A 27,639-nucleotide genomic window follows, 5' to 3' on the forward strand; every position below is an offset into this window, starting at 1 on the left:
CATGGGCTAAGGACTTGGATTGACAAGCGCAGATGATTGTGTTGTTTCTTATAAAGGCTTGTGTGTGTGCCTTCCTGTGTGTGTCCTTGTGTCAGTGGAACTGAATCAGTGTGTTAGAGAAAGTGCTCCTCTGCTGTGCCGTCATCGTGTGGATGCTTCTTTTAAAGTTGGAACTCATGTTTTTATGATCTGCTTCATTTCATTGAACCTTTATTTCTAACCATGAAGTCCCTTTGAGGTTACAGCCTCCTGGTTCGGTTGAGGCTGTTCTTGTGCTTCAGGCTGAAATATGAGGAGTAAGGAGTGGGGCTGGTTAGCCCTCATGACCCTCACCATAACACATACGTACAGGACAGTGTTTACCACAGAAACTCCATGAAATGATCAATGAGAACTTTAGAAACTGTCAGAAGATAATTATGTTTTGATCAGTTACATGAAATGTATTCTTTATATTTATCAGTTAAGCATATTTATACACGACCTTTTGCCTAGAAACCTGTGTGCTAAACTTCTGCAGATACTAATCGCATCCTGTTGTTCTGAACATACAGATGTAGAAAAGGGGAAGTCCCGCTACTGAAGTGATGTTATCTATGTAACACACACACATACACACACACACAACACACACACACATACAGACAATCTTGTATAAATAAAGGTCGCAGACAGTCGCGGTTGGCAGGTCGTGCGTCCATGGCTGCCCTCGCGAGTAAAAATGGCACTGCAGTGTTTGTGTGTTTTCTAACTAAGACGTCTCAGCTGAAGAACGGCAGGGTGATTTAAAGAAATCCCCTGTCATTTAAATTGGTCCTTCGAGCCTAGAGATGGAAACACCAGACACGTTTCTGTGACTCCAATAAGGTCTGATTGCTGCATCCTGACGTCGTGGAAAAGCCAGAACTGAAGTCTGTCGACAGCCCTCTCCAGGTAGAGGTGAAAGCCCTGGGCGTAAATTCGTATCCAGGCCGGGCCTGGTCCACGACATTGGGGTCCAGCCAGATGACCTGAACAACCAGCAAAAGACGACTGAGGGTGAGAAAACACTTTTTAGGTCTAACCCGCCGCAAGGGTTTGAAAAGAGAAGCGCATAGGTCTTATCCGCCGCAAGGATTAATAGCGCATTAGGCTGACCCACTGCACGGGTGCACAAAAGAGAAGCGCATAGGTCTTATCCGCCGCAAGGATTAATAGCGCATTAGGCTGACCCACTGCACGGGTGCACAAAAGAGAAGCGCATAGGTCTTATCCGCCGCAAGGATTAATAGCGCATTAGGCTGACCCACTGCACGGGTGCACAAAAGAGAAGCGCATAGGTCTTATCCGCCGCAAGGATTAATAGCGCATTAGGCTGACCCACTGCACGGGTGCACAAAAGAGAAGCGCATAGGTCTTATCCGCCGCAAGGATTAATAGCGCATTAGGCTGACCCACTGCACGGGTGCACAAAAGTTAAAACTGGCCTGGTCCGCCGCAAGGACCCGCGCGCGTAAAGAAACAAGAGTGAATATATGTGTTTTCTGTATGTCATTTTTCTGTCTGTTGGAGGTAAACTAATTTTACAGCACAATACGCTGCTGAGTTGCTTCCAGTTGCTATTGTTGTTTTATTTGCTGTAAGACGCTGAAGTACTGGTGACAAAGGAAAAGTAGGTTGGATTCTGTCCCGTAAAACTGACACCGTTCCGCGGAAGTAGTCCCGGAGTAGAAGGGCGTGTCAGCAACCACTCCTGAGTCTCATACCAGAGAAAGCTCTGCAGTTGTGTTGTAACAATGGGGAATCAGCCCACAAAACTCACTGCTGACGAGCAGTGGTTAGAAAAGAAATGTCCAGGCGCCGGACAAATCAGTGCTTGTAGATGGAGAAATCCTAAGAAAACAAAATGTCCCACTTGGGAAGGGAAATGCAGCCCCTCAACACTTACACAGTTGAAAGAAGCTCTTTTGCAAGAAATAGCAGAAACAAAAAACTTAAAAAAGAAAGGAAAACTCTCGCAAGAGGAATGCTTAGTGGAACAGCAAGAGGTAGAGGTAGGCCTATACACACACCAAAAAATAGCTTTAAAACTGCATACTGGAGATGTGGAAAAGAGGGACATTTTGTACGTGACTGTAAGAAACAAAGAAGCAGTTCAGACTAGGAAGTACTTAATAATCCCTGGTTAAATTACAGATTGGAAATCAAAGTAGAAGTTTAAAAAGGGTTGGATACAGACCCAACTGAATATATATATATATATAAATACTCTTAGGAATAAAGTGGAATAAACAAAAGTTTAAATCAAATTAGAGCTTATCTCTACTATATTCAAACTAATAATAGGGAGCATAGCAACCTTTAAATTGGCATTACCAAATGAAACAAAATTGGTTAAATAACCATGCTCAGAATGAATAGAATGAATGAAAGTAGATAATTCACACGAAAACATTTTAAAATAAAATAGAGAGATGCATAAGGTATATTAAGGCTGCGTCATTGTTCAGCCAAGGACAGTGTGAGAAGGTAGATGTCTCCAGCTTGGGAGGGGGTGAAACTGCAGATCACCCCCAGCCCTCGATGGATACATAATAAAATATAAAATGATAATTTGTGTATATTAGTAGTATAGTAGTATATTCTAATATACTAATAAATATTGTAATGTACTATTGCTGTTATAAAAAAATAACATTAATAATATTAATATTAAATAATAAGAGGCACCTCAGTCAGTTATGATGTGAGGTGGATAATTGTTAAAAGTAGTCTGATTCAAGCTTAAGGTTTGCTCAAACTCAGTACAATGATATATGAGATGAAGAAAATAAGGAAAATACCTAATCTAATCAAGTGCATAGAGACACTTGACCTGCTTGTAAACCTGTCATCCTAGATGAGACTTTGTTGTGATGAAGAGCAATCCTATACTAACAACTACTAAGCCAAACCCTGTATACAACAGCTGAAGCTACAGGTTTGAGAAGCAGAAATAAATATGTGGACACTACTAAGCTAATGAGCAAGTTACACACTTTTTATTTTTATTTCATTTGTCTTTTAGAGCAGAAGCTGCATATTAAAAGCTCACACATGCAGCTGTGAGCTCAGATTTTTTCCTCACATTTCTGCTTTGTTACTGGCAGCAACTTTTTTCTTTTTGCGTCCTGACTCGTGTGTAAAGCCTTAATGACATCGGCAATTTGTTTTTGTTTTTGTTTGTTTGTTTTGTTGGTTTGAAAAATAACTTTGTGATCATACTTGTGGATCACAGTGACACATAATGATTAGGCATATGACTTACTAATACCTAGTTTTGGAGCTGTGAGCTATGAGCTGTAGACAATGCCTAGTTTTCTTTTCTAACTTAAAAGTTTGAAATATGTAAGATGTGTGAGATGTGTGAATTCGTTGGAAAAAAATAGAAATGACCTAAAATGCTTTAAATAAAGATGTAGTGTTGCATCTACAATGGAGAAAAAGAAGCATACAGTAACTTGAAACTAGCATTATGGACAAATATAGTTTTAGCATTGCCTGACTATGGTAACCCTTTCTACTTACATGAAAGCAGTTTTGACAGCAGTAGCTTCAGTTTTACTCCAAGCCAATTTGTCCTGCCTCACACGTGCAAGACAACTGTCGTATGTTGGAATCTTGTTGTCACAATCTCACATTAGAATCCAGAAGTGTGGTCATTTGAACCCGAGCACACTTTTGGCCTCACCCGAAGAAGGTCATCCACACTGCTGTATGCGAGAATTAGATGAGGAGACAAAGCCACGTGCTGACATTTACAGCACACCACAACCCGGCTCAGCGTCTAAAAATAGTCATAAAAAGTGAAACCACTAACATCCTCATACTCCGCTCAGAGTGCAGAACTCAAAGCAGTCATATGTGCTAAATTGGCCGCACAACGAACTGTAGACATATTAATGTCTGCATCCTCTATGCAAATACCACTTGATGTTCTTAAGGATGGACAGAAAGCAGCACCAACCATAGAACAGAAGAAATGGTTAGAAGTGTGGAGCACAACTAAAAGATGATTTAATGACTTGTGAAGGAAGACCAATACTTCCTAAATCCCTATGTCCCTGCACAGAACAGCAGCATTAGTGACACATGGGGTGACCCATGTGTCCTCAGGGCGGATAGTCCAGGTCCTTAATACACACTTTTATACTCTAGTGATTATAGATCTATTCACAAAATGGCCAGAGATTTATCTAGTGTAAAAAGCAGATGCAATCTCAGTTGCAAAAAGTGACCCTTAGAAAAATCTGTCGGAGAGACAGCTCTGGCAGAATGGATGGCAAAACTACTAGAAAATAAGGATATTGTTTTGAACAATAAACTGCCGTAAGACTCTCCAGTCTCTTGCAGGTTGAAACCAAGTGCTATTGACAACACCCATAGCCTGTAAAATTGCAGAGAGACCATCTGGGATACATCAGAGCCACTGCAAAAAGGTTGAGGTCCCGGGAAGCCCCGACACCAAGGAGGAAGCGCCTATGCCTGGTTGTTTCGGGGGTGAGGGTGGTAAGTGCAATTCTTGGGCCCCCGTGGGGTAAGCCCGCACTCCGCTCTCTATCCGATCAACTTTAGGCAGCCAGGTGTAGGTGTGAAGGGGAACCCTGGTGGTTACCTTGACTACAAGGCTCACCCTTACAGGACCCCAGCTGATGCCAACAGCAGCCGAGCCACGAGAAAGAAAGAGAAGATGGACGTATGACAACTTATACCTAATGGACATGACACAAGATCACATCCATCTATGGATGAAAAATGCCTGATACAGATATGTGTTTAACAAAACCACAGAGTTACGTCTGCTCGCACATGCCGAGCACATTAACACAACCATATATGGGAAACACCCTGGAACAGGTGCACTAATTCTGATCTCCGACCACCTTCAGAGTGACTTTTGTAAAGTGCACAACAACAACATCGTCATCCTGATCCAGGAAGAAACGCTCAACTTCAACAGTCAGACCACATGACTCAACCTGGGAAACCGATGTACCTGAAGAATTCAAACTCTGGACAATTGGACAAAAGGTACTCAACTCACTCTTCCTGTGGGCAGGAGTTGGAAAACATGCTCTCAGAAGTGAGATACTGGACTATAGATTTGGCTTGTTTCTCAAAGCATCCTGCAAGGTCAACGAGGGACAACATCAAGAAATAGCCGCTCTCAGAATTGCTGTAATGCATCATCGTGTAGCACTGCACATGATTTTGGCTGATAAAGGAGGATTGTGTTTTATTCAACACAAACGCCACATGCTGCACCTACGTACCAGATAATGTACATTCTTTAAACATGGCTTCAGATGCTATAGAGACTGTTGATTGTCGTTGGACTCTTCCTGATTTTATTTTGTTTTCTTTATTTGAGTTATTCCTTGTTTAAAAGTTGCAATCTCACAGATGATAAGTTTATCATTCACAGCATATGCAAATGTACTGGAATCATTGAAGATCATAAGGTTTCCTTTCCTATTGGTTTCATGAAGATGAAATGTAACTAATGATGTAGTAACTGAAAATGTGAAAAACAAGTAGTTACTCACTGATAAATTGTACATTTCATTTCTCTGATAAACAGGGCCGGATGTCAGAAGATAATTATGTTTTGATCAGTTACATGAAATGTATTCTTTATATTTATCAGTTAAGCATATTTATACACGACCTTTTGCCTAGAAACCTGTGTGCTAAACTTCTGCAGATACTAATCGCATCCTGTTGTTCTGAACATACAGATGTAGAAAAGGGGAAGTCCCGCTACTGAAGTGATGTTATCTATGTAACACACACACATACACACACACACAACACACACACACATACAGACAATCTTGTATAAATAAAGGTCGCAGACAGTCGCGGTTGGCAGGTCGTGCGTCCATGGCTGCCCTCGCGAGTAAAAATGGCACTGCAGTGTTTGTGTGTTTTCTAACTAAGACGTCTCAGCTGAAGAACGGCAGGGTGATTTAAAGAAATCCCCTGTCATTTAAATTGGTCCTTCGAGCCTAGAGATGGAAACACCAGACACGTTTCTGTGACTCCAATAAGGTCTGATTGCTGCATCCTGACGTCGTGGAAAAGCCAGAACTGAAGTCTGTCGACAGCCCTCTCCAGGTAGAGGTGAAAGCCCTGGGCGTAAATTCGTATCCAGGCCGGGCCTGGTCCACGACGTTGGGGTCCAGCCAGATGACCTGAACAACCAGCAAAAGACGACTGAGGGTGAGAAAACACTTTTTAGGTCTAACCCGCCGCAAGGGTTTGAAAAGAGAAGCGCATAGGTCTTATCCGCCGCAAGGATTAATAGCGCATTAGGCTGACCCACTGCACGGGTGCACAAAAGAGAAGCGCATAGGTCTTATCCGCCGCAAGGATTAATAGCGCATTAGGCTGACCCACTGCACGGGTGCACAAAAGAGAAGCGCATAGGTCTTATCCGCCGCAAGGATTAATAGCGCATTAGGCTGACCCACTGCACGGGTGCACAAAAGAGAAGCGCATAGGTCTTATCCGCCGCAAGGATTAATAGCGCATTAGGCTGACCCACTGCACGGGTGCACAAAAGAGTGATGCCGTCAGTGTGATGCTTCCAGTACAACAGCACCTCTGAGTGTGTGTGTTTGCCTCTCAGACTAACTCCACCCTGACATCAAGAAGATGGAGGAAGAGGATGGAGCAGGATCTGCAGCATCCAGCTGTGTGTCTGTGAGGAGTGACCGGTCCAAAGGAGAACCTCGACAGTTCAGTAATGAACCTGCAGCAACAATGTAAGAGAGCTGCTGACTCATTTATTCAGTGTAAATAATGATTTTTGATGCAATGGGAGAAGAAAAATGACAAAAACAGTTTTAAAAATAAGGATTAAAATATTACAAACTATATTTCTGAGTTTCCTGATGTAGTACAAAAATATACGAACATAACTGTATATAGGACAGATATTTTACGGTTCTTTTAGGCAGCACCAAAAAACAAAAAGACTATTTGTAAGCTGTCTGAGGTAGTGAGTCAACATGTCACACTGGGTCAAAGGTCAGGGAGTAAAAGTGTGTTTGAAAGGAGGTTTAAAAGCAGCGAGTGAAGGAGCCTGTCGAGGTAAATCGTTCCATAATTGATCAAATTCAGTTGGTGGACCTCTGTGTGAAATCAAGCATCTGGTTCACAGAGAGGATAACCCTCAAATGGGCTGTACAACATTATATAGTGAGACAAAAACAGAGACAGTAAGGAAAACACGTCTCTGCCTAGTCTTGAAAATCTAATCTTATCATCCATTGTTCTTCTAGGGCCTCTTCTTCTTGTGGCCTCAGCTAACTGCTAATATTTAAATGGCTAACATTAACATGTGTGCCAGCCAGGTTATTCAGTGTTGTGACAGTCAGCTGCTTCAGCTGCTGCTGGGATGGGCTGTGGCAAAGAGAACAGAGAAAATCAAAATCAGAGTTTTTCTCTGAATGAAAAGCAAGGAAACAACAATATATTCTACATGGTGAAACTGATGGTTTATGGTGTTTGGGCCTGTTTTTCTGTATTTATGCAGATAAAGTGTAAACTCAGATGAATTATACCATCAAATGTTAAAGGAAAATATCAGGATGAGTGTCTGTGAGCTGAGAAGGACGTGAAGCGAGCAGTTTATCCCAGAGCTGAAGCTGCTCTGTGTGCAGAGATGAGCTCAGATTCCTGCTGTGATTGATCAACAGTCACAGAAATGTAGACTTGTAGTTATTACTGCAGGATGGTCACAGCAGATACTGATAAACATGGATTATGAGGATGGATGATCAAGTTTCTCACTCTCTCCTTTAAATCTCAGTTTTCTTCTTCTTCACAGTTTATCTGTTAATTTATTCATGAATAACACTGAAAGAGTTTCTGTTATATTTCCCCTTGAACATCACCTTATTAGGGCGGCATTAGGAAATAGCCCCCCTCCAAAGAATGAATGAATGAATGATGATAATAATAAAATGATTAAAAGCAGAGCTCAGAGTGGTAGAATGGTCAAACATGGATCCACGGGTGGTTCAACTGCATTTGGTGACGTGACTAAAGCAAATCTTTCAAATAATCCCACCATCAACGGGATGTTGTCTCCTTTACTACGGTTACTTTACTTGGTCACCGTGTGAATTTCTTTGAAATGAACCAAATTCTTTTATTTGTTGGTTGTTGCATATTTAAGCTCTACAGTCAGGAAAGGAGGAGATGAGGCCTCAACAATGTTGGGTTGTAGCTGTGGTTCAGGTTAGAGTGAGTGTCCATGGAATAAATGTAAGTCAGTGAACTGGAAACATGACTGTGTTCAAACTTTGTTTTCCTTTTTATAATGAGTCTAATCAAAGGTGTACAGAAGTATCTCCACTTTGACTTTTCTGTGTCACCATCAGAGCTTCTGTCCCCAGTGTGGAGAAAGATCCAGAAGCAGAGCTGGACTGCAGACAGCCAGTCAGAGCAGCTGTGTACAAAGTAAGACTGAACATCTGTCTGCTGATGGACTCATTTCTGAAAACTGGACTTCTTGTGTTGTTCAGACATTGAAGAGTTTTCTTTCTCTTTAGTCTCATTGTTTTTCTTTCTTTCAGCAGATGTTGGTCTGCAGGAGGTTTTAGATGAACATAAGATCAGTCTGAGGAGGAGATGTGAACGTGTGACTGAAGGAAGTGATGAAACAGGAAGTAGAACCCTCCTCAACGGGATCTACACTGAGCTCTACATCACAGAGGGACAGAGTGAAGAGGTTCATACCCAACATGAGGTGAGGCAGCTGGAGACAGCTTCCAAGATGGACGCCCTCCATGACGCTCCAATCAGGTGCCAGGACATCTTTAAAGCCTTACCTGACCAACAGAGACCCATCAGAGTGGTTCTGACCAACGGCGTGGCTGGTGTTGGAAAAACCTTCTCAGTGCAGAAGTTCACTCTGGACTGGGCAGAGGGCTTGGAGAACCAACATGTCAGTGTGGTGGTTCTGCTTTCATTCAGGGAGCTGAACCTGATCAGAGATGAGCAGTACAGTCTTCTGGAGCTGCTCCATGTTTTCCATCCAACATTACAGAAGGTCACAGCAGAGAAGCTGGCTGTCTCTCAGCTTTTGTTCATCTTTGACGGCCTGGATGAAAGCAGACTTTCATTGGATTTCACCAACAGGAAGCTGCTGTCTGATGTCACACAGAAGTCATCAGTCAGCCAGCTGCTGACAAACCTCATCCAGGGGAATCTGCTTCCCTCGGCTCTCGTCTGGATAACTTCCCGACCTGCAGCAGCCAATCAGATCCCTCCTACATGTGTTGACAGGCTAACAGAAGTACGAGGCTTCACTGACGCCCAGAAGGAGGAGTACTTCAGGAGGAGATTCAGTGATGAAGAGCTGTCCAGCAGAATCATCTCCCACATGAAGACATCCAGGAGCCTCCACATCATGTGTAGTATCCCAGTCTTCTGCTGGATCACTGCTACAGTTCTGGAGCACATGTTGACTACAGAGCAGAGAGGAGAGCTGCCCAAGACCCTGACTGACATGTACTCACACTTCCTGCTGGTTCAGACAAAGAGGAAGAAGAACAAGTACCATGAGGGACATGAGACGAGTCCACAGGAGCTGACGGAGGCTGACAGGGAAGTTCTTCTGAAGCTGGGGAGGCTGGCGTTTGAACATCTGGAGAAAGGAAACATCATGTTCTACCAAGAAGACCTGGAGCAGTGTGGTCTGGATGTGACAGAGGCCTCGGTGTACTCAGGAGTTTGTACAGAGATCTTCAAAAGAGAGTGTGTGATCTTCCAGAAACCAGTCTACTGCTTTGTTCATCTGAGCATTCAGGAGTTTCTGGCTGCTGTCTACATGTTCCACTGTCACACCAACAGGAAGACAGAGGTGCTGAAGAACTTTTTGGGAGAAAATTACTACGAGTCCTCTCTAAATCATTTCCTGAACCGAGCCATGGAGAAATCCCTCCGGAGTAAAAATGGCCACCTGGACCTGTTTGTTCGCTTCCTTCATGGCCTCTGTCTGGAGTCCAACCAGAGACTCTTAGTAGGTCTGCTGGGTCAGACAGAGAACGGTCCAGGAACCATCCAGAGAGTCATCAACAACCTGAAGAAGATGAACAGATATGAAATCTCTCCTGACAGAAGCATCAACATCTTCCACTGTCTGATGGAGATGAACCACCTCTCAGTACATCAGGAGATCCAAGATTTCCTGAAGTCAGAGAACAGATCAGAGAAGGAACTCTCTGAGATCCAGTGCTCAGCTCTGGCCTTCATGCTGCAGATGTCAGAGGAGGTTCTGGATGAGTTGGACCTGCAGAAGTACAACACATCAGAGCATGGACGACAGAGACTGATTCCAGCTGTGAGGAACTGCAGAAAGGCTGGGTGAGTCCAGATGTGATCATTAACATCATTGATCAGTGTAGGTTAGTAGTTTAATTTTGAAAATAAAATCAGATTGTAAGCACAAAGTGTTTGTGTCCGTACGCTGCAACCTTCCACACCATTCCTTTATTGTACAGACTCAGCAGCAGCTCCATGGATCCCAAATCCAAGAGTGGAGAACAGATTTGAAGTGTGTCACATCCATGCAGTCACAGCTGTTTCCACCATGTTTCCACTGATATTAATACTGTTCAATGACACGTTTCATATCAGTGAATATGTTCTTTAGGACGTCCACTGACATGTTTAAGTGTCCTGCTGGAAATCACTCAAATCATCCATGAAATCCATGAAAAATCCTTTTAGTGTTTCTAACTTCACCCTCTGTCCTCTCTCTCTCTCCATCCTCCTCACTGCTTCTTTCACTGATAATCACACAAACATCGTATTCAGCTACAAAATAACACAATAATATCATCTGATGATCATTATTAGAAGAGCAGGATCCATATTTGATATCAGAGTAACACACTGCTTGGTTATGTGCAGTCATCATCAGTGACTGTGGGTCAAACAGAAGCTCTCTGATTGGTTGCTGACTTTGGTCACCTGTCCACTCTCACCTGTTTGTGTTTGCTCTCTCTTTGCTGTCTCCATCCTCTCTCTCCTTTCTCTCCCTCTCTGTCTTTGTACCGTCACTCAGGTCCAATGGAAACAGTGACATTTACAAACCAATCAAAGACAAACTGATCCATGTCAGCTTATAACAATATTCAAAGTGAATACAGCTGCTGCTGGACACAGACAGGTAACATCATTTTGACTTGCTGTCACCTGGATCTGGACTCATAAACACTGAAGCCCTGAACAGGAATACAAATCATTTTCTGCCAACTAGCGACACACCAGCAGATAATGGCTCAGAAAGCTAAAATGAGCCAATCATTTCTGTGTTTAGTTCCCCTGAAATCAGATCTGATATCAGCAGCTCTGAGTTCATTCATCATTATTGTCCAGTGATGAGATTTCTGCTCCGTTTGGTAACAGTCAGCAGGTTTTTCCTGCGTGTGGACGTGAACAGTCGTACCTGACAGCAGCAGGTAGCAAACAGAGATCATCTTTCCAGCTGGAACTCTTCACTGAGCTGAACTCATTCAAAATGTTCTGGAGTCAAAACAGGAAACAGTCCAAATGTGTGTCTTCACTCTGACTCTGGATCAGATCTCAGTGACAGACTGTGGACATTATGGAAGCCTAAATGTGACACCATCTTCCTCCTTCATCTGCAGATTAAAGCCAAACAAAGATTCTCATTAAAAGTCTGCAGGTCTGAGAGAGACTCAATCGTTGTGTCATGTCAAACACAGTAAGAGGAGCTGAAGCACAGATGTGAAGAGCAGATTCATCAGATTATGACCTCACTCTGTTTTGTCTTCATATACATTCAGTCTGTGTTTATAATGCAGATTTTCTGCTTTTATAATAACAAATTTGATATTTTCTATCATCACAGACTGACTCGGTGTGGACTGTCAGAGTCTCACTGTGAAGTTGTGACCTCAGCTCTGAAGTCCAACCCCTCCCATCTGACAGAGCTGGACATGAGTTGGAACAACCTGCAGGATTCAGGGATGAAGCTTCTGTGTGCTGGACTGGAGAGTCCAAACTGTCAGCTGGAGACTCTGAGGTGAGTTCACTGACTGCGGCTGTTGTTGTTTTTCTATATTTCAGGTCTTTGATTGATGTTTGAAACTTTCTTTAGTTCCTAAATGTTCAGGATGTGTCTGAAGACAAATGTGAAGAAGTTTGAGTGCTTTCAGAAATGTTGTGTCTTTCCAAACGACTGAATAACAGTTTTTCCTTTTGGCTCCAAACAGAAGTGACAGACTTGAGCAGGATTCATTTAAAGGCCGACAGAAGTGGAGTGGTGACGGGGAGATGTTTGACAGGACAGTGTTTCAGCCTCCACAGGTTCATGTTGTGCTCCATCAGTCAGTGAAGATGAAGTCAGTGCTGATGAGGCTGCAGTGTGAGGGATGTGAATGAGGATGATGAAGATCTGATGATAGCAGATAAAAACAGGCTGCAGAGACTTTGAGCCATACAGGGCACACAGTGTGTACAGAACAGCTGAAATCATTCTGGAGGCCTCACTGGAATATGGAAGCATCACAGCACAGCTTCACTAAAGTCTCTGATATGAGATGAGAAATGAAGCAGCCAGAGCTTTTTCATGAGTGGAAATCCACGGTGACTGTGAGCTGCTGCTACAGCCTCCAGATTAGCCAGCAGCTCATCCTGCTCAACATTTTCTCACCAACTTTAATGGAAGTGTGATGTTTTCAGCTGGAGTGATGGTCAGGGTGGCCTCTCTCTCCTCTTCTTCTCCTCTTCCTCTTTCATTTGTAAAGCCACTTCTGCTGCTTTCATTCATTTGAAGTCCTGTAGCTGAGTTTGGGAGAGACTAACAGCCTCGGCAGCAGAGGGGAGAAAGGCTGTAACACCACCACTTTACTCTGTTCTACCTGTCACATCATTTTATCAGGAAACAAATATGCTTTTACTCTGTTTGTCTTGAAGATGTAAGAAGATCACATGGTGCTTTTTATTATTGTGTTGGTTTGTTTCCTGTCTCTTGGATGGAGCCCAGCTGTGCGTGGCCCCTGGGCCTGTGGTCAGAGTGTGTGCTGGATAATCTGGCCCAGGATGAGGCCAAACTGACATGGGATGAAATGTCTGTCACATAATTGAGCTTAGTGTAGTTTCATTTCTGCACAATTTAAAAACAACCCAAGCTTTGTTCTGTCTTTTCTATGTTATACTGTAGACTTTCTTTGATACTGTGTCCAAAAGGAGCAGCTTTTACTTTGAAGGGGAGCCGTCTCTGTTTCCTCTTCAGGTTGGATGATGGAAGCAAATGAGTGTGTGATGTTCTTTCAGTGTTGCACTTTGTAGACGCTCCCTGAGCACTGGTCTCACAGCCAGCTGCACATAGAGACCAGTGTTGTTAGTCCAGGTCAGAAGATGACTTGTTGGAATGAAAATGAGCTTGTAGTTTGTCTGCTTTAATAATGTGACTGGAAAAAGGTGTTGGACTTCAAATATGTCCATTTCTTTCACACTTCACCTTTAAAAGTGAAGCCTTGTGGTTCCTGGAAGGAAAAACACGACTTTTTCAAGTCTTTGTCCTGTTTTTATGATAAATGTACGACTTTAATGTGAAACATTCAGAGTTTTTTCTCTTGTTGTGTTTGCTTGAAGCTGCTTCCTGTTGGCTTCAGCTGTTTGGAGTTTCCATTTTCTAAACTTCTACATTCTGAACCTTCTTCAGCTCTGAACAGATGATGAAACACTGAATGATTTCAAGCTCACACTTTGTCTAATAAACTTACATCTTTCATTCTTTATACAGATTGTGGGACTGTGGTTTGTCAGAGATCAGCTGTGATTATCTGGCAGCAGCACTGAAGTCCAACCCCTCCCATCTGAGAGAGCTGGACCTGAGTAACAACTACAAGCTGCAGGATTCAGGAGTGAAGCATCTGTGTGGTTTCCTGGAGAGTCCAGGATGTGGACTTGAAGCTCTGAGGTCAGTCAGCATGTTTTAGTTGTGCTGAGATGAATATGATGTGAAAGTTGTGCTGACACTAAACTGCAGACATCAGGCTGATATTATACTGATCCACACTGAGGATCTTCATGGTAAAGTCTGTTTTCTTCTTCTCTGGTTTAGTCCATTGACTGCAGCAGAACAATGTTCACATTTCAAACAGTGAGACTCAACGTATGGCCCGCGGCCCACACGCGGCCTGCCCACCTTTCCTGATTCAGAGAGAGGGGACCCTGATTAACTGTGTAGTGTTCTTCCTCACAGTTCTAAGTATCAGACACAACAATGAATAATCCACAGCTGACTGTCTTTAGCAGGTCAAAGGTCACGGCACACAGCAGACAGTGGGAAATATTCTAATTCTGATCATTTATCAGCAGATATCCATATGTATAAAAACAAACACTGTGAGACTTGATCAGAGGTGTGATCATCACAGCAGAGGCCTTTGTGTCAAAGTCACTGAGGATCAAACAGAAACACATGAAGCAGATTTTCCTCTTCTGGCTTTTTATAGCAGATAACCTTCAAAATATTCTGCAGTCGATCAAAAACTGAAGCAAACCATGAATCAACATGTGAACATGAGCTGATGCTGCTGAAGTGAAGCAAAGTTACAGAGGTTTGATTACAGACACAGCTGAGAGTTTGTAATCTGTCATCATTTTAAAAGGTTTCAATTTCTTCAGTATTGAACAGCAGAAATGAGGCTTTGTTTTCGGAGGCCGACAGCAGTGAACACAACAGCAGACTGGTGCGTAATAAGCAGTGAATAATGCAGAAAACAGATTTTTGAAGGTAAACTGTTCTTGAAGTACACTGAGAGAGAGAGAGCTGTGCAGGAAGTAAAGGTCAAAGTCAGAGAGAATTCATGACCATGTTCATCAAACGTAAAGCGTAGTTTGGATCTTCTTTTGCTGCTGGTTCACTCAGTTTTGGTTGGAGACAGATGAAACCTGCAGCTTCAGGATCTGTGAGCTGTCCACTTTCAGCCCCGACGGCGTGTCCGTGTACGTGCCGTCGAGTGAACGATCCACGCTCTGTGTTTCTATCTTTGTGTGTTTAGCTGCTCTCATTTACTGTTTTATCTGTTTGCTTGTTGTTGAAATACTTTTGGGAGCTTTAACCTGAGATTCTGGCAAAATACATTTATATTAAAAATCCATTCAGGACTGAATGAATCAACATCGCTTTATTCAAATTAAAACCATTTAAATAGGAAAATCCATTTTTTTACAGCCGCCTCTAATGCTGGGTAATGTCAGCTGGTCCATGTGCAGCTGGCTGTGAGGCTCAGGGAGCGTCTACAAAGTGCAACACTGAAAGAACATCATCCATAAATATTGAGGAATAACTGGACTCTCATACAGCGAGACTCAAATGCCTTTAAACATCAGCTTATCCTGCTGATCCAAGTCCAACACTGAGTTTGTAAAAACATGTTTGTCAGTCATTTTGTTTGGTTTCTGAGGAAAATGATTCAATAACTTGCTGCTAATACACAACATTTCATCATATTTCCTCATAACCCTGTTTTGTCTGACCATTTGATCCCATTTGAATTTGCAATAAAGGATCCACAGAGTTTGGTGACAATAATGACAGTAGATGTTTTTGTGAAAGTGCTGGAAGCAAATGAGTGTGTGATGTTCTTTCAGTGTTGCACTTTGTAGACGCTCCCTGAGCACTGGTCTCACAGCCAGCTGCACATAGAGACCAGTGTTGTTAGTCCAGGTCAGAAGATGACTTGTTGGAATGAAAATGAGCTTGTAGTTTGTCTGCTTTAATCATGTGACTGGAAAAAGGTGTTGGACTTCAAATATGTCCGTTTCTTTCACACTTCACCTTTAAAAGTGAAGCCTTGTGGTTCCTGGAAGGAAAAACACGACTTTTTCAAGTCTTTGTCCTGTTTTTATGATAAATGTACGACTTTAATGTGAAACATTCAGAGTTTTTTCTCTTGTTGTGTTTGTTTGAAGCTGCTTCCTGTTGGCTTCAGCTGTTTGGAGTTTCCATTTTCTAAACTTCTACATTCTGAACCTTCTTCAGCTCTGAACAGATGATGAAACACTGAATGATTTCAAGCTCACACTTTGTCTAATAAACTTACATCTTTCATTCTTTATACAGATTGTGGGGCTGTGGTTTGTCAAAGATCAGCTGTGATTATCTGGCAGCAGCACTGAAGTCCAACCCCTCCCATCTGAGAGAGCTGGACCTGAGAGGAAACAACCTGAAGGATCCAGATGTGAAGCAGCTGTCTGATCTTCAGCAGAGTCCAGACTACAGACTGGAGACTCTGAGGTCAGTAGAGTGATGGAGTGAGTGGGTGGTGCTGTCAGCAGTATTGTACTAAACACAGTCAGTATGAAACAAAGATCCAGTTTTTCCTGTAAAGCTGCAGCTTCTCAGTGAAGCTGTGAGAGGAGAATGGTGACAGGCTTCAGGATTGGACAAAAACACTTCCTGTTTCTGACCTTTATGGTCACCATAGTAATGGCTGACACGCTCTGATCAAACGCTGTCAACAGCCAATCAGCTCTCTGAACAAAGCAGCACGCAGACCAATGACTGCATTCATTTCCAAGTTTAAAGCAGTGAAGAACACAGTCTGTAGGTGAGGAAGAATTTAGTGAGAGCAGATGTTTGGATGGAATTCCTCCAGTTAACAGCTGGAACCGTCCATCTGGATTGTTGGGCTTGTTGTTGGGGTTCCTACAGAGCTCAGAGTGGACACACCAAGGTTCTTCTAATGAATGAAAGTCCAAACTCAAACTAGGAGGGAAAAACATTTTCATCAACTTCAATAAAAATCCAAAGATTAGAAAAAGTGAAGCAACAATGAGTCCTAGTACAGTCCCAGCACTGAAGTCCCTGCTGCTCTTTATACTGGATGTGCTGCATCACTGACTGACAGCTGATGAAGAGTCTCTGGAAACACTCGTTTATCTCCTCTGCTCTTCCTCCTTCTCTCTGCAGGCGGAGCTGATGGTAAACAGGACGGTGTGTGTGCTGAGAGAGGAGCAGCTGTGTCCTGATGATCCAGAGAGGTTGAAGCAGCAGCAGCTTGTGTGTAGAGACGCTCTGACTGGGCCATGTTACTGGGAGGTGGAGAGGAGAGCTTCATCCAGCAGTGACTGACAGAGGAATGAAGTGCAGATGACTGTCAGTGCTGCAGACTGAACTGCTCTGAGAACAGCTCCACTGTCAGACACAATGTAGAGTCCAGCATCATCCCTGTGTGTCCCTCTGGATCTGACAGAGGATCATCAGTGTATCTGGACTGCTCTGCTGCTGCTCTGTCCTTCTACAGCAGGGGTGTCCAAACTTTTTTCGCTGAGGGCCACATACATAAAAATATAGGAGGGGCTGGGCCACTTACTAGAAATTAGGTATATAACCTTAACTTTACTGTATTAAAAATCACTTAAAAGTGGTCAAATGTGTTATATTGTTGAATATAATTAAAGACAAAACTGCCTTCATCACAGCTTTCCATAAATGGATCTTTATTGATTTATTCAGAAAAAGCTTTGGTAGCTCATTCTCAGAACAGCAGCCTCAGATTTCCTCTTAGACAGAATATTTACAGTACAGAGAAAAAAAACAATAAAGGGGAAAATGGGACGGGTACATTTCAAGTTTGTTATTTAAGTTATTAGGCTTAGCAAAACATCTATTAACGTTCGTTTGAAACTGTTATCAACATTAACAGACTGCACTGGACTTAATAACAGGAGTCCATATAATTTTAGTTAATTATTCTGGTGAGTATCAGCTGCGCTGGCTATGTAAATCAGGCCATCCAGCTGCGGTGCTGATCGCCACTCGTGCCAAAAATCCGGACAAATGTCACTTGACCAAGGAGCAGATCTGCATCAGATGAGATCAGCTGACTTTGCGTGTGCGCGCGCTGTGCACAGCGGTGTGTACTCTGTGTGTTAACAAGAAAAACGCATATAAGAAAGTGATGCGCAAAAGCAGGGTAGTGACAGAATTGATGCGCATTATTGATATTTGAAGCATGTGTACCTGCACATTAACACACGGGTACTGTGGAATATATTTTTTACTCACCTAAAGCGCTCGTGCTCTCGTCCACTCCCCGATAAAAAATAGCAGCCGTGCGGTGTCTGTGGCATCAGTGCTCGGATCTCATGCGATGGAGTAAAAATCAAAAGCACAAACTTTATCAGACAGTTGCAGTTTAATGTTGGCTGACGAGTCTTCAGTGCGTCGCACAACTGTACTTCTGGACATGCTGACGTTGTTGAAGTCCTGCACTGTTTCCGGGCACATTATTATTTCGGTGACTTTAACAAGGCCGTGTTTTATGAGGTCTTATTGAGATTTAAATTTATAATCTGAATACGTACTTCCTGGCCACATTATTTTATAGAAGAGAAGGTCTAACTTTAGGCCTACACGGTCTTGACAGGAGACACAGGCTTGTGCAGAGTATGCTTCTGCAGAAGCGAAACTGAAACCAGAGTCTAAGTGCAAGTTAAGAGTAGGGTGTCTTTTATGCATTTATCGCTGATTAAGATTTAAGTAGTTGTATTAGATTGGAACATTTGTTTTATACATTTTACATATAAGTCAAGATCGGCACACACAGGATAGCCTTCGCCTGGTTGCTTAAGCTGAGGTCAACTAAGGTGCAGAGAGCATATGCAAACTCTGTGCACGCACAGACAGACATACACACATGCACACACATAGTTTCAGTTGTGCTGGCCTTCTGTCTAGTGGAAAGGTTACAAGGTCTAGCTGGGGAGCTGAGAGGTGAAACAAAGTGCAAGCAGAGGCTGACACATACACACACACACGTCATAGATAGACTCAGTTATATAGGTAAAAGTTAATCTTATGTTTTGCTTGCAACTGCAAAATTGTGCGTGCATATGTGACTGTTTGAGAAGCAGCTGCAGGATGTTCCAGACAGATAAGCGAGCGTCCGGGGACAACAGGAAGGCACCTGGATGGAGACACAACGATGTTCTTTTTAAACTATGTTAAAAGTCATTGTGGTTTTGGACTGACGTATGTTTTACTGAATCTGCTTGGCAACAGAAGGGGGGCTGTACTGTTTCACCCCTATAAATATTGGGTTCTGACTATTGTAAGAGAGTTCAACACTGAATCTGTACAGTGTTGGCTCCACGCTGCGTGTATTCATTAAAATGTCGTCTAATTGCACCCGGCCGGATCAGTGGTCATTATTTTGGTCTACCTCCTCAATTTCTGAACCCTTAACAGTCTCCATCTGAAAAAGGCTCGCCATGTCTTGCGATGAGTTGGGCGACCTCATAGCTGCTATTGGAGACTTTTTCTGGACAATTTGAGCACGAAAAAAAATACTGTTGCTGACCCCGCAGGAGAGCTAGCATTTGCTTTAATTTCTGCTCTCGCTCAGCACCAGTGTAGGATGCATCGGCCTGATGTTTGGTTTCATAATGACTTCGTACATTATACTCTTTCATAACTGCCACAGTTTCAGTGCAAATCAAACAGATACACAGTGAAGAAATATTCACTCTCCCACCGTGTCTGAAATTTTCTGCATTCACTTTCTACCTTTCGCTTCTTTGGTTCTGCCATGTTTAGTAACTTCGGGTAAATTTCTTCTGTGATTGTCCTTTTTGGTGGAGCAACTGCCTTGATCAACAGCAGCTCCCCCTGGTGTTAAAACTAAGAAGTGCAATACACTCAAGCAAAAGTTGAAGTGCGGGCCATATTCTATTCAATTTATAAAATTACTTGCGGGCCAATTGAAGCGGCCCGCGGGCCGGACTTTGGACACGCCTGTTCTACAGTCTCTGCACAGTCTCTGTCTGACTCTGGCTTCAGACCCTCCTGGATCAAACTCACCTGGAAAGACTTTCAAACATCACTCAATAGATTTGAATACAGAATATATTTGATATATACTGTAGATGTACTGTAGAGTTGCAGTTTGTCACTTGTAAATACAGTCTGTGAGCAGCTATGAGCTGAAAGATCTTTCTAGAAACACGAAATGTTTTCACTCTTCTGTTGCTTTTTCATATATTTCCACAACATTAATATTGATCCCACCTGTCTCACCTGTTTCATACTTTTATCCATAATAACAGGACACGTGTGATCTGAGCGCTGCTGTGGTTGCTGTGCTGCACGTCTTCATTTATGGAGGACCACAAGAGCCACACGCATCGAAATAAAGAATTCTGTGCTTAAATAAGGAATTGTAGAATAAAATCTGCATTTGTAAATTCATTTTTGAATTCCAATTTAATAAACTGATTTTAAAAATGGTCTTTAAATTTTCATTGCAAAAAACATTTTCGAATTGCACTTTAATAAACTGCATTTCAAAATCCATTTCCCTTTCCACAGTTGGATTAACAATTTTTATTTTAAAAATAGTGCGGCTATTCAAATTAGCCACACCGTGGGATGTAAGGAGCTCTCTGATTGGTTGGACAGACACAGGCTGTCTGCCTGGATTTTTCTAGCTCATAGCTTCGCCCTGCTAAGAAGCGTGTGTGCTTGTACAAAGGCCGTTCAGCCTCGGGATTTACACTCGGCTCGACACGGACATGTGAAGAATGAAGGGACCCTGCAGCGAAACGGAGAGCCAACCTCTGACTGAGTGCCTGTCTACACAGTCTGACCACCTGTTGAAGGTAACGTGCTAACATGGCTAACGCTAGCATCACCTCACGTAGCCCCGTTATTTTAAGGTCATTTTAGCTTATGAAAATTTTACGTCGCAGCTGTACGAGCTAGCTACGTGTTTTGTAAGCTGCTGTGCTCTTCACAAATAAAGCTGGAAGCAGCTCAGACTGTTAGAACCAGCACTGAGGCCTGTTACATTTATACGGTGTTAGAGCAACGGCTGCAGCCTACAGCCTTTAAACTAGCGATTAAAATGCTGACAGTAAACTCGTCAGTCCAGATGTTACCACATTACTTTGTGATACTTAGAGTTAAAACAACTGAGACAGGCTGATTAAAATAACAGCTCTCAGTTCTCTCGTTCAATATATCAAGACTGGAGATCACACTACTGATTTCAGTTCATTTAATATGTGAGTGCACAGATTCATTCTCAACTGGACATAAATGATGATCAAAGGTTGTATATATGATGAAGTCATCAAATCCCAGCCTCTAACACAGTGCGCTGAATCTTAGCTTTGAATGTCCAGTATATTCTAATCAATGCAATTTAAGCATTTACTGAACCTACAGTATCTACACCTGTGTGGCAAATGTGTGGTAAAGATACAGATAATGAAGTTTAATTATTAATACAATATACATCATGAGAAACGAAAGCTGAAATTGATTCAGTTTAGTACTTTTCTCTGTATGCTCTGTGATTATAAAGGCGTTAAATTCTGTGATATATACTGTAAATGATTTTCACAGAGGTCTTAAAATATTTAAATCACTGCTGATAGTCTGGTTGTTTCTATTTTCACATTTTTGTGTCTGTAGGGCTGTTTGATGACGATTTGGACTCCTCTGGGAGATGAGGACACACCCACATCTGTTCCATACTGCAGCCATGGATGGTGTTACAGCTCTGAGTCAGCTTTGGGCCATCAGACGCACACACTGGAAAACCAGCACCTGGACTTCATGCAGAAATTGCTCTTAGAACCAGTGTGGAAGTTGAGCTAGCAGCTCCGACAGGCATTCTGTTGTCTATGAGCAACGCCAGAGTCAGCACCTAACCTTTGCAGTGTTGTGTAAAATGACAATATTGTTGTTAGCTCTGAATATAGCAAATGTAGTTATCACCGCAACCATTCATTTACTAGCACAGAATAGGAATAGGAAGACTGAGTAACTTTAGTTTGATGTCGCCCCTCTGTCTTCTGTTATCACACTTAACACTTATCACAGTGTGGACGCTTCCTCTCTTTGCTCTTCAAATGCTTTGCTTCTTTTATTGATTTTTATTGATTTTTATGCTGATTTTTTCCCTTTTTTCTTTATGAGCTTACCTGCGAGAGCTTCTGGACACTTATAGATCATTAGGACTAAAGTGTTCTTAACAGAAACAGCAACATTTTTAGTTACCTTATCCTCAGCGCTCCGTGTGTCTGTGGCCTAGACACAGCTGAAGCCTGATTACAGCGTCTGGACTCCGAACAGCCTCAATAGCCTGGAAAGGTGCTAACCGCTAGGCTAACTAGCAACAAGATGCCTTCCCTCTCCACAGATGACTACCACAAACTCCTGCAGAAGATTGCAGTACTGGAGACAAAAATTCATCGCTTAGAAGTAAATGTGGAGGTAAATGGACTGTGTGGAAATGAAACAACCTTGCCTTTGATTCAAAACAATGGCGATGAGCAAGCTAGTACACAGCTAAGGAGCACAGATAACATGACCAAGAAAGTAGACTCTGTGCATTATTATAAATCATCAAGCGATAATCCCCCCTTGGACTGTCCTGGTGCAAAACCAAGACATAAATCATGTCTCCTGGAAGGGGGAGGACGTATCACAGGCAGAGCACAGCGAGCTGAAATCTCTGAAACCGACTGGCCTTCACTTCCTACGAGACAGAGAAGCTCTTCTACCCCTGTATATGGGAGGAAACAGGACTGGACAACCGTGAACAGGAAGGTTAACAACAAACCTCCAAAACAACTGAATGTGAAACTGCGGAACAGATTTGCTCCACTATCAAAGGACCCTGGATCTATATCGGACAACCATCCATCTAAAAGTAGCGAAGTAAGGTCTGAAAATCTGTTGAAAAGTAAAAGGCCACAGGGAAAGCTACAGGCTAGGCCTGAAACTCTGATTGTGGGTGACTCTGCCGTAAAGGATGTACAAAGGATGTGCGGTAAGAACACTAAAGTCCTATGCTTTCCTAAGGATATGGTCAACAACCTGAAGGAGAGAATTCTTCAGATTGCAGATGAATATCCAACTGTGACAAATATTGTTCTGCATACAGGGTCAAATGATGTGTCCAAACAACAATCGGAGGTTCTGAAACGGGACTTTACTGGATTATTAAATGCTGTAAACTCTCTGAATGCAGCTGTATTCATCAGTGGGCCTGTACCGCCCGTCAGAGGAGGAGACGAGAGATTCAGCAGATTGTTTGCACTGAATAAATGGCTTATATCAGCATGTACTGACCACTCAGTGCATTTTATCAACAACTTTAATATTTTTTGGGAACGCAGGCATCTGTTTAAAGCAAATGGATTTAATTTTAACAAGTCAGGGGTGAAACTGTTCACCTCCAACTTGTTCTATTCCATACGTCATCCATCTGTGCTTGGTGCCAAGGCTGAGATAAACGAGGAGTTATCTCATAAAGAGGAACAAACAGTACTCCAAGAACAAACAAAGCCCAGCAGAAACCTTGAGGAGGAGCTCCATCTGCCCCCACCCGGGAAGAGCCTCAGAAAGGAGAGACATCTGAGGCAAGAAGAGGGGTCCCTATTTGCCTCCACCTCTCTCAACAACACCAACGACCAGGACCAGGGACCACGACCTTCCCCAGTCCCCCAAACCCCTGACAGGCCATCACCCTCCTCCCCCTCCCTTTCTCCCTCCTCCCCACACCTGAAATTCACTGAGGAGATGATGGAGCGGGTCAGTGCTGGGCTCAGATCTACCCCCCGGCCCAATCCCTTTTTGTCCCCCATTAACCCCCCACCAGAGCAGCCAAAGGTTCGCCATCGAGCCCCGCCCTCAACAGAGCAATCAAAGTTACACTGCGCAGCCTCGCCCCCCTTAGTTCCTCCTTACCACCTTCATGCTCTGTCTCCGCAGTCTGATGTGTGATGTGTGGAGGGTCCGGGCTGCAAGGATTATGACAGTGGTGACTTTTCCCAGGAGAAGCTGGGACCCTGTTTATTAGAAGGTTTTAAAATTTCTGTACTTTTAGGTGACAGAAGGAGACGTGTGGCCTGGTCAAAACACAGAGAGCTGCACTCTAAAACATCTTTAAATGTAGTAAACATACCTTGTGTGCCACAGACTGCTCCCAAACACGAGGGGGCAAATAATACCTCTAAAACACTTAAGTTGGCTTTATTAAACGTTAGATCTTTAGCTGGGAAAACATTTTTAATTAATGATTTAATCACTGAGCACAGCCTTGATTTTATGTTTTTAACTGAAACTTGGTTGGACCAAAGTAACAGTGGAGCTGTTCTCATCGAGACGACCCCTCCTAACTACAGTTTTATCAGTGAGGCCAGGGTGAGCAGGAGAGGAGGAGGGGTTGCCGTCTTATTTAATGAATCATTTCAATGTAAGCAGCTATCTCCTGGAAGTTTTCAGTCTTTTGAATATGTGGCGTTACAGCTGAAGGCCCCATCCAAAGTTGTGTTTCTTAATGTTTACAGGCCTCCCAAATACTGCACAGACTTTTTTAATGACCTCAGTGAACTGCTGTCTGTGATCTGCGTTGATTTCGACTGTGTAATTATTGTTGGGGATTTTAACATCCATGTGGACAACCCTCAGGACAAAGGGACTAAAGACCTGAGTAACACTCTGGGCAACTTTGGGCTGACTCAGCATGTAACAGAGGCCACACATAATAGAGGACACACTCTTGACCTACTGATCTCCAAGGGCCTGAGCATTTCAAAGGTTACTGTGTCTGATGTGGACCTGTCTGATCATTACTGTGTTTTCTTTGAAAGTAAAATCTCAGCCCACACAAATATATCAACAGCAGTGATCACAAAACGGTGTATAACTGAACACAGTAGTGAGATCTTTAACCAGGTCTTCCCATTAACACCTGACCTGTCCAGAGGTTCAGTCAATGAGCTCGTCACTAGCTTCAATGCTAAAATGTTAAATGTTATGGACACTATTGCTCCCATTAAGGTGAAGGTTATCTCTGGAAGGAAAAAGTCTCCACGGAGAAACTCCACACTGGTGAAAAATGAAAAAAGAGAGTGTAGGAAAGCTGAGCGCAGATGGAGAAAAACAAACCTCCAGGTTCATTATGACATCTATAAAGAGAAACTTCACAATTATAATTTACAACTGAGGAGTGCAAGGAGGACCTACTTCTCTGACATCATCACCAAAAACAGTCATAATGCTCGGGTCTTATTTTCAACAGTTGACAGGCTAACAAACCCTCCTGTGTCAGTGGCAGCTGAACTTCATTCGACCATGGCCTGCAATGACTTTGCCAAATTCTTCACAGAAAAAATCCAAAAGATTAGACAAGCAATTCGTACATCAACAGCAGATCCAGGACATGTACTGTGTCCACCAAAAAACTGTTTAAACACCATCAAACAGTTTCACCCTATTAACAGCAAAGACCTGGAGGACATCTTAGGCCAACTGAACTCCTCCTCTTGCTGTTTAGATGTCCTGCCAACGAGTTTTTTCAAAAAGGTCTCAAAGACTTTGGAGTCAGACCTGTTACACATCGTAAACTTTTCTTTAATATCAGGTGTGTTTCCAGAACCACTAAAAACTGCTGTAATTAAACCTATACTGAAAAAGGACAATCTTGACAAGACAAATGAACAACTACAGGCCGATCTCAAACCTCCCATTTTTAAGTAAGATCATTGAAAAAGCAGTTTCTCAACAGCTCAATTACTTCTTAAAACAGAATAACTGCTATGATGCCTTCCAGTCAGGTTTTAGACAGAACCACAGCACTGAAACCGCTCTGACCAAAGTGTTCAATGACATATGTTTGAATACAGACAGTGGAAAAATGTCAGTCTTAGTTTTACTGGATCTCAGTGCAGCATTTGATACAGTTGACCACAACACATTACTCAAACGACTGGAGAACTGGGCAGGTCTTTCAGGAACTGTACTAAACTGGTTCAAAACATACTTAGAAAACAGGAAATACTTTGTATCAATAGGTAACTTCACATCTGAGCAGACAAGTATCACATGTGGAGTTCCCCAAGGTTCCATCTTGGGACCCCTTCTGTTTAACGTCTACATGCTCCCACTGGCACAGATTATAAAGAACAACAAAATAAACTATCATAGCTACGCAGATGACACACAAATATATATCACAATGTCACCAGGAGACCGAGGCCCTGTACAGGCTCTTGGTAAATGCATAGAGGAAATTAATGACTGGTTGTGCCACAATTTTCTCCAGCTAAACAAAAACAAAACTGAAGTAATAGTCTTTGGAGCCAAAGAAAAACGATTACAGGTCACCAGAGAACTTCAATCTATACACCTAAAAACCACCAACCAGGCGAGAAATTTGGGTGTAGTGATGGATGCAGACCTAAACTTAGAAAAACACATTAAGACAATAACAAAATCAGCTTACTATCACCTCAAGAATATTTCAAGGATAAAAGATCTGATGTCTCAACAGGACCTGGAAAAACTAGTCCATGCATTCATCTTTAGCAGGCTTGATTACTGTAACAGCATCTTTACAAGTCTACCTAAAAAATTAGTCAGACAACTACAGCTCATTCAGAACTCTGCTGCTAGAGTCCTCACTAAGACCAAAAAAGTGGACCACATCAGTCCAGCTCTGAGGTCTTTACACTGGCTTCCTGTCCGTCAGAGGATAGACTTTAAAGTTCTGATGCTGGTCTATAAAGCTCTGAATGGTTTAGGACCAAAATACATCAGTGACCTCCTGACCCAGTATGAACCTTCCAGATCCCTCAGGTCATCTGGATCCGGTTTTTTATCAGTTCCCAGAGTCAGAACCAGACACGGAGAAGCTGCATTCAGCTTTTATGCTCCTTATATCTGGAACAAACTCCCAGAAAGCCTCAGATCAGCTGAAACACTCAGTTTATTTAAATCCAGGTTGAAGACTCACCTGTTCTCAGCTGCTTTTGAATAAAGCACCAAATCCACACTTTTAAGCTTAAATTTCAAAACTTACATTTTAACTACTGATTTTATCTACTGTTCTGATTTTATCTACTGTTCTGATTTTATCTACTGTTTTGATCTATGATTTTAAATACTGTTTTGTTTGTTTGTTTGTTTGCTTGTCTTAATCAATTTCAAATCATGCTTTTTATTTGTTTTTGTTTTTAATGTCTCTGTAAAGCACTTTGAATCACCTTGTTGTTGAATTGTGCTATATAAATAAACTTGCCTTGCCTTGCCTTGCCTTAATAGACTACATTTAGTAGTGTTGTGATAAATATTTGTTATAATTACTTATCACTGGTTAACATGAAATATACCTCATGTTGACAAAGATAAATATTTTTTAAGCAGTTAAAGCAGTTTTTGCATCTATTATGATTAACTAAAGTATGTGCGCATTCTTTTTTAAGGCTTATTGCTGGAAACATGCTCTGATATAGTTTTTTTTAATGCAGACCTTATGAGGAAGTAATAGTCAGTGTTATTTAAAAAAAAAACAACAAAGCAACTTGACCATGCAAATTATCTTACTTATTTAGTGTTTCTTTTTTTTAGCACGCATATGACAACTTAGAATCTGTCAAAGTCCTTGTAACCACTTTTATAGGTGAGAAAGAGATTTGTAAAAAAAAATCTTCATGTCAGCAGTGCCAAAGACATCATAGGTCAAAGCCAAGCTCAGCACATGGGTTGTGTGCTTGATAGGTTGCTAAAGTATAACACTGATTTCATGGAATATATTGATGTTGACAGTGAGG

General features: G+C 42.4%; 2 protein-coding genes across 4 annotated transcripts in view; both read left to right on the forward strand.

Moving 5' to 3' along the window:
• Positions 1–27,639, forward strand: part of LOC134619391 (NACHT, LRR and PYD domains-containing protein 3-like) — a 374,947-nt gene that overhangs the window by 65,179 nt on the left and 282,129 nt on the right. The gene's annotated exons all lie outside the window — the stretch shown is intronic.
• On the forward strand, positions 1,776–17,187 carry LOC135932246 (protein NLRC3-like). The gene is made up of 8 exons (XM_065469622.1): positions 1,776–1,816; positions 4,594–4,714; positions 8,409–8,487; positions 8,604–10,395; positions 11,909–12,082; positions 13,808–13,984; positions 16,136–16,309; positions 16,985–17,187. Exons 1-8 carry the CDS (start codon positions 1,776–1,778, stop codon positions 16,992–16,994), a joined length of 2,568 nt encoding a protein of 855 aa, XP_065325694.1. The 3' UTR covers positions 16,995–17,187.

The sequence above is a fragment of the Pelmatolapia mariae genome, linkage group LG20 (genome assembly GCF_036321145.2).
Source record: "Pelmatolapia mariae isolate MD_Pm_ZW linkage group LG20, Pm_UMD_F_2, whole genome shotgun sequence".
NCBI lineage: Eukaryota > Metazoa > Chordata > Actinopteri > Cichliformes > Cichlidae > Pelmatolapia > Pelmatolapia mariae.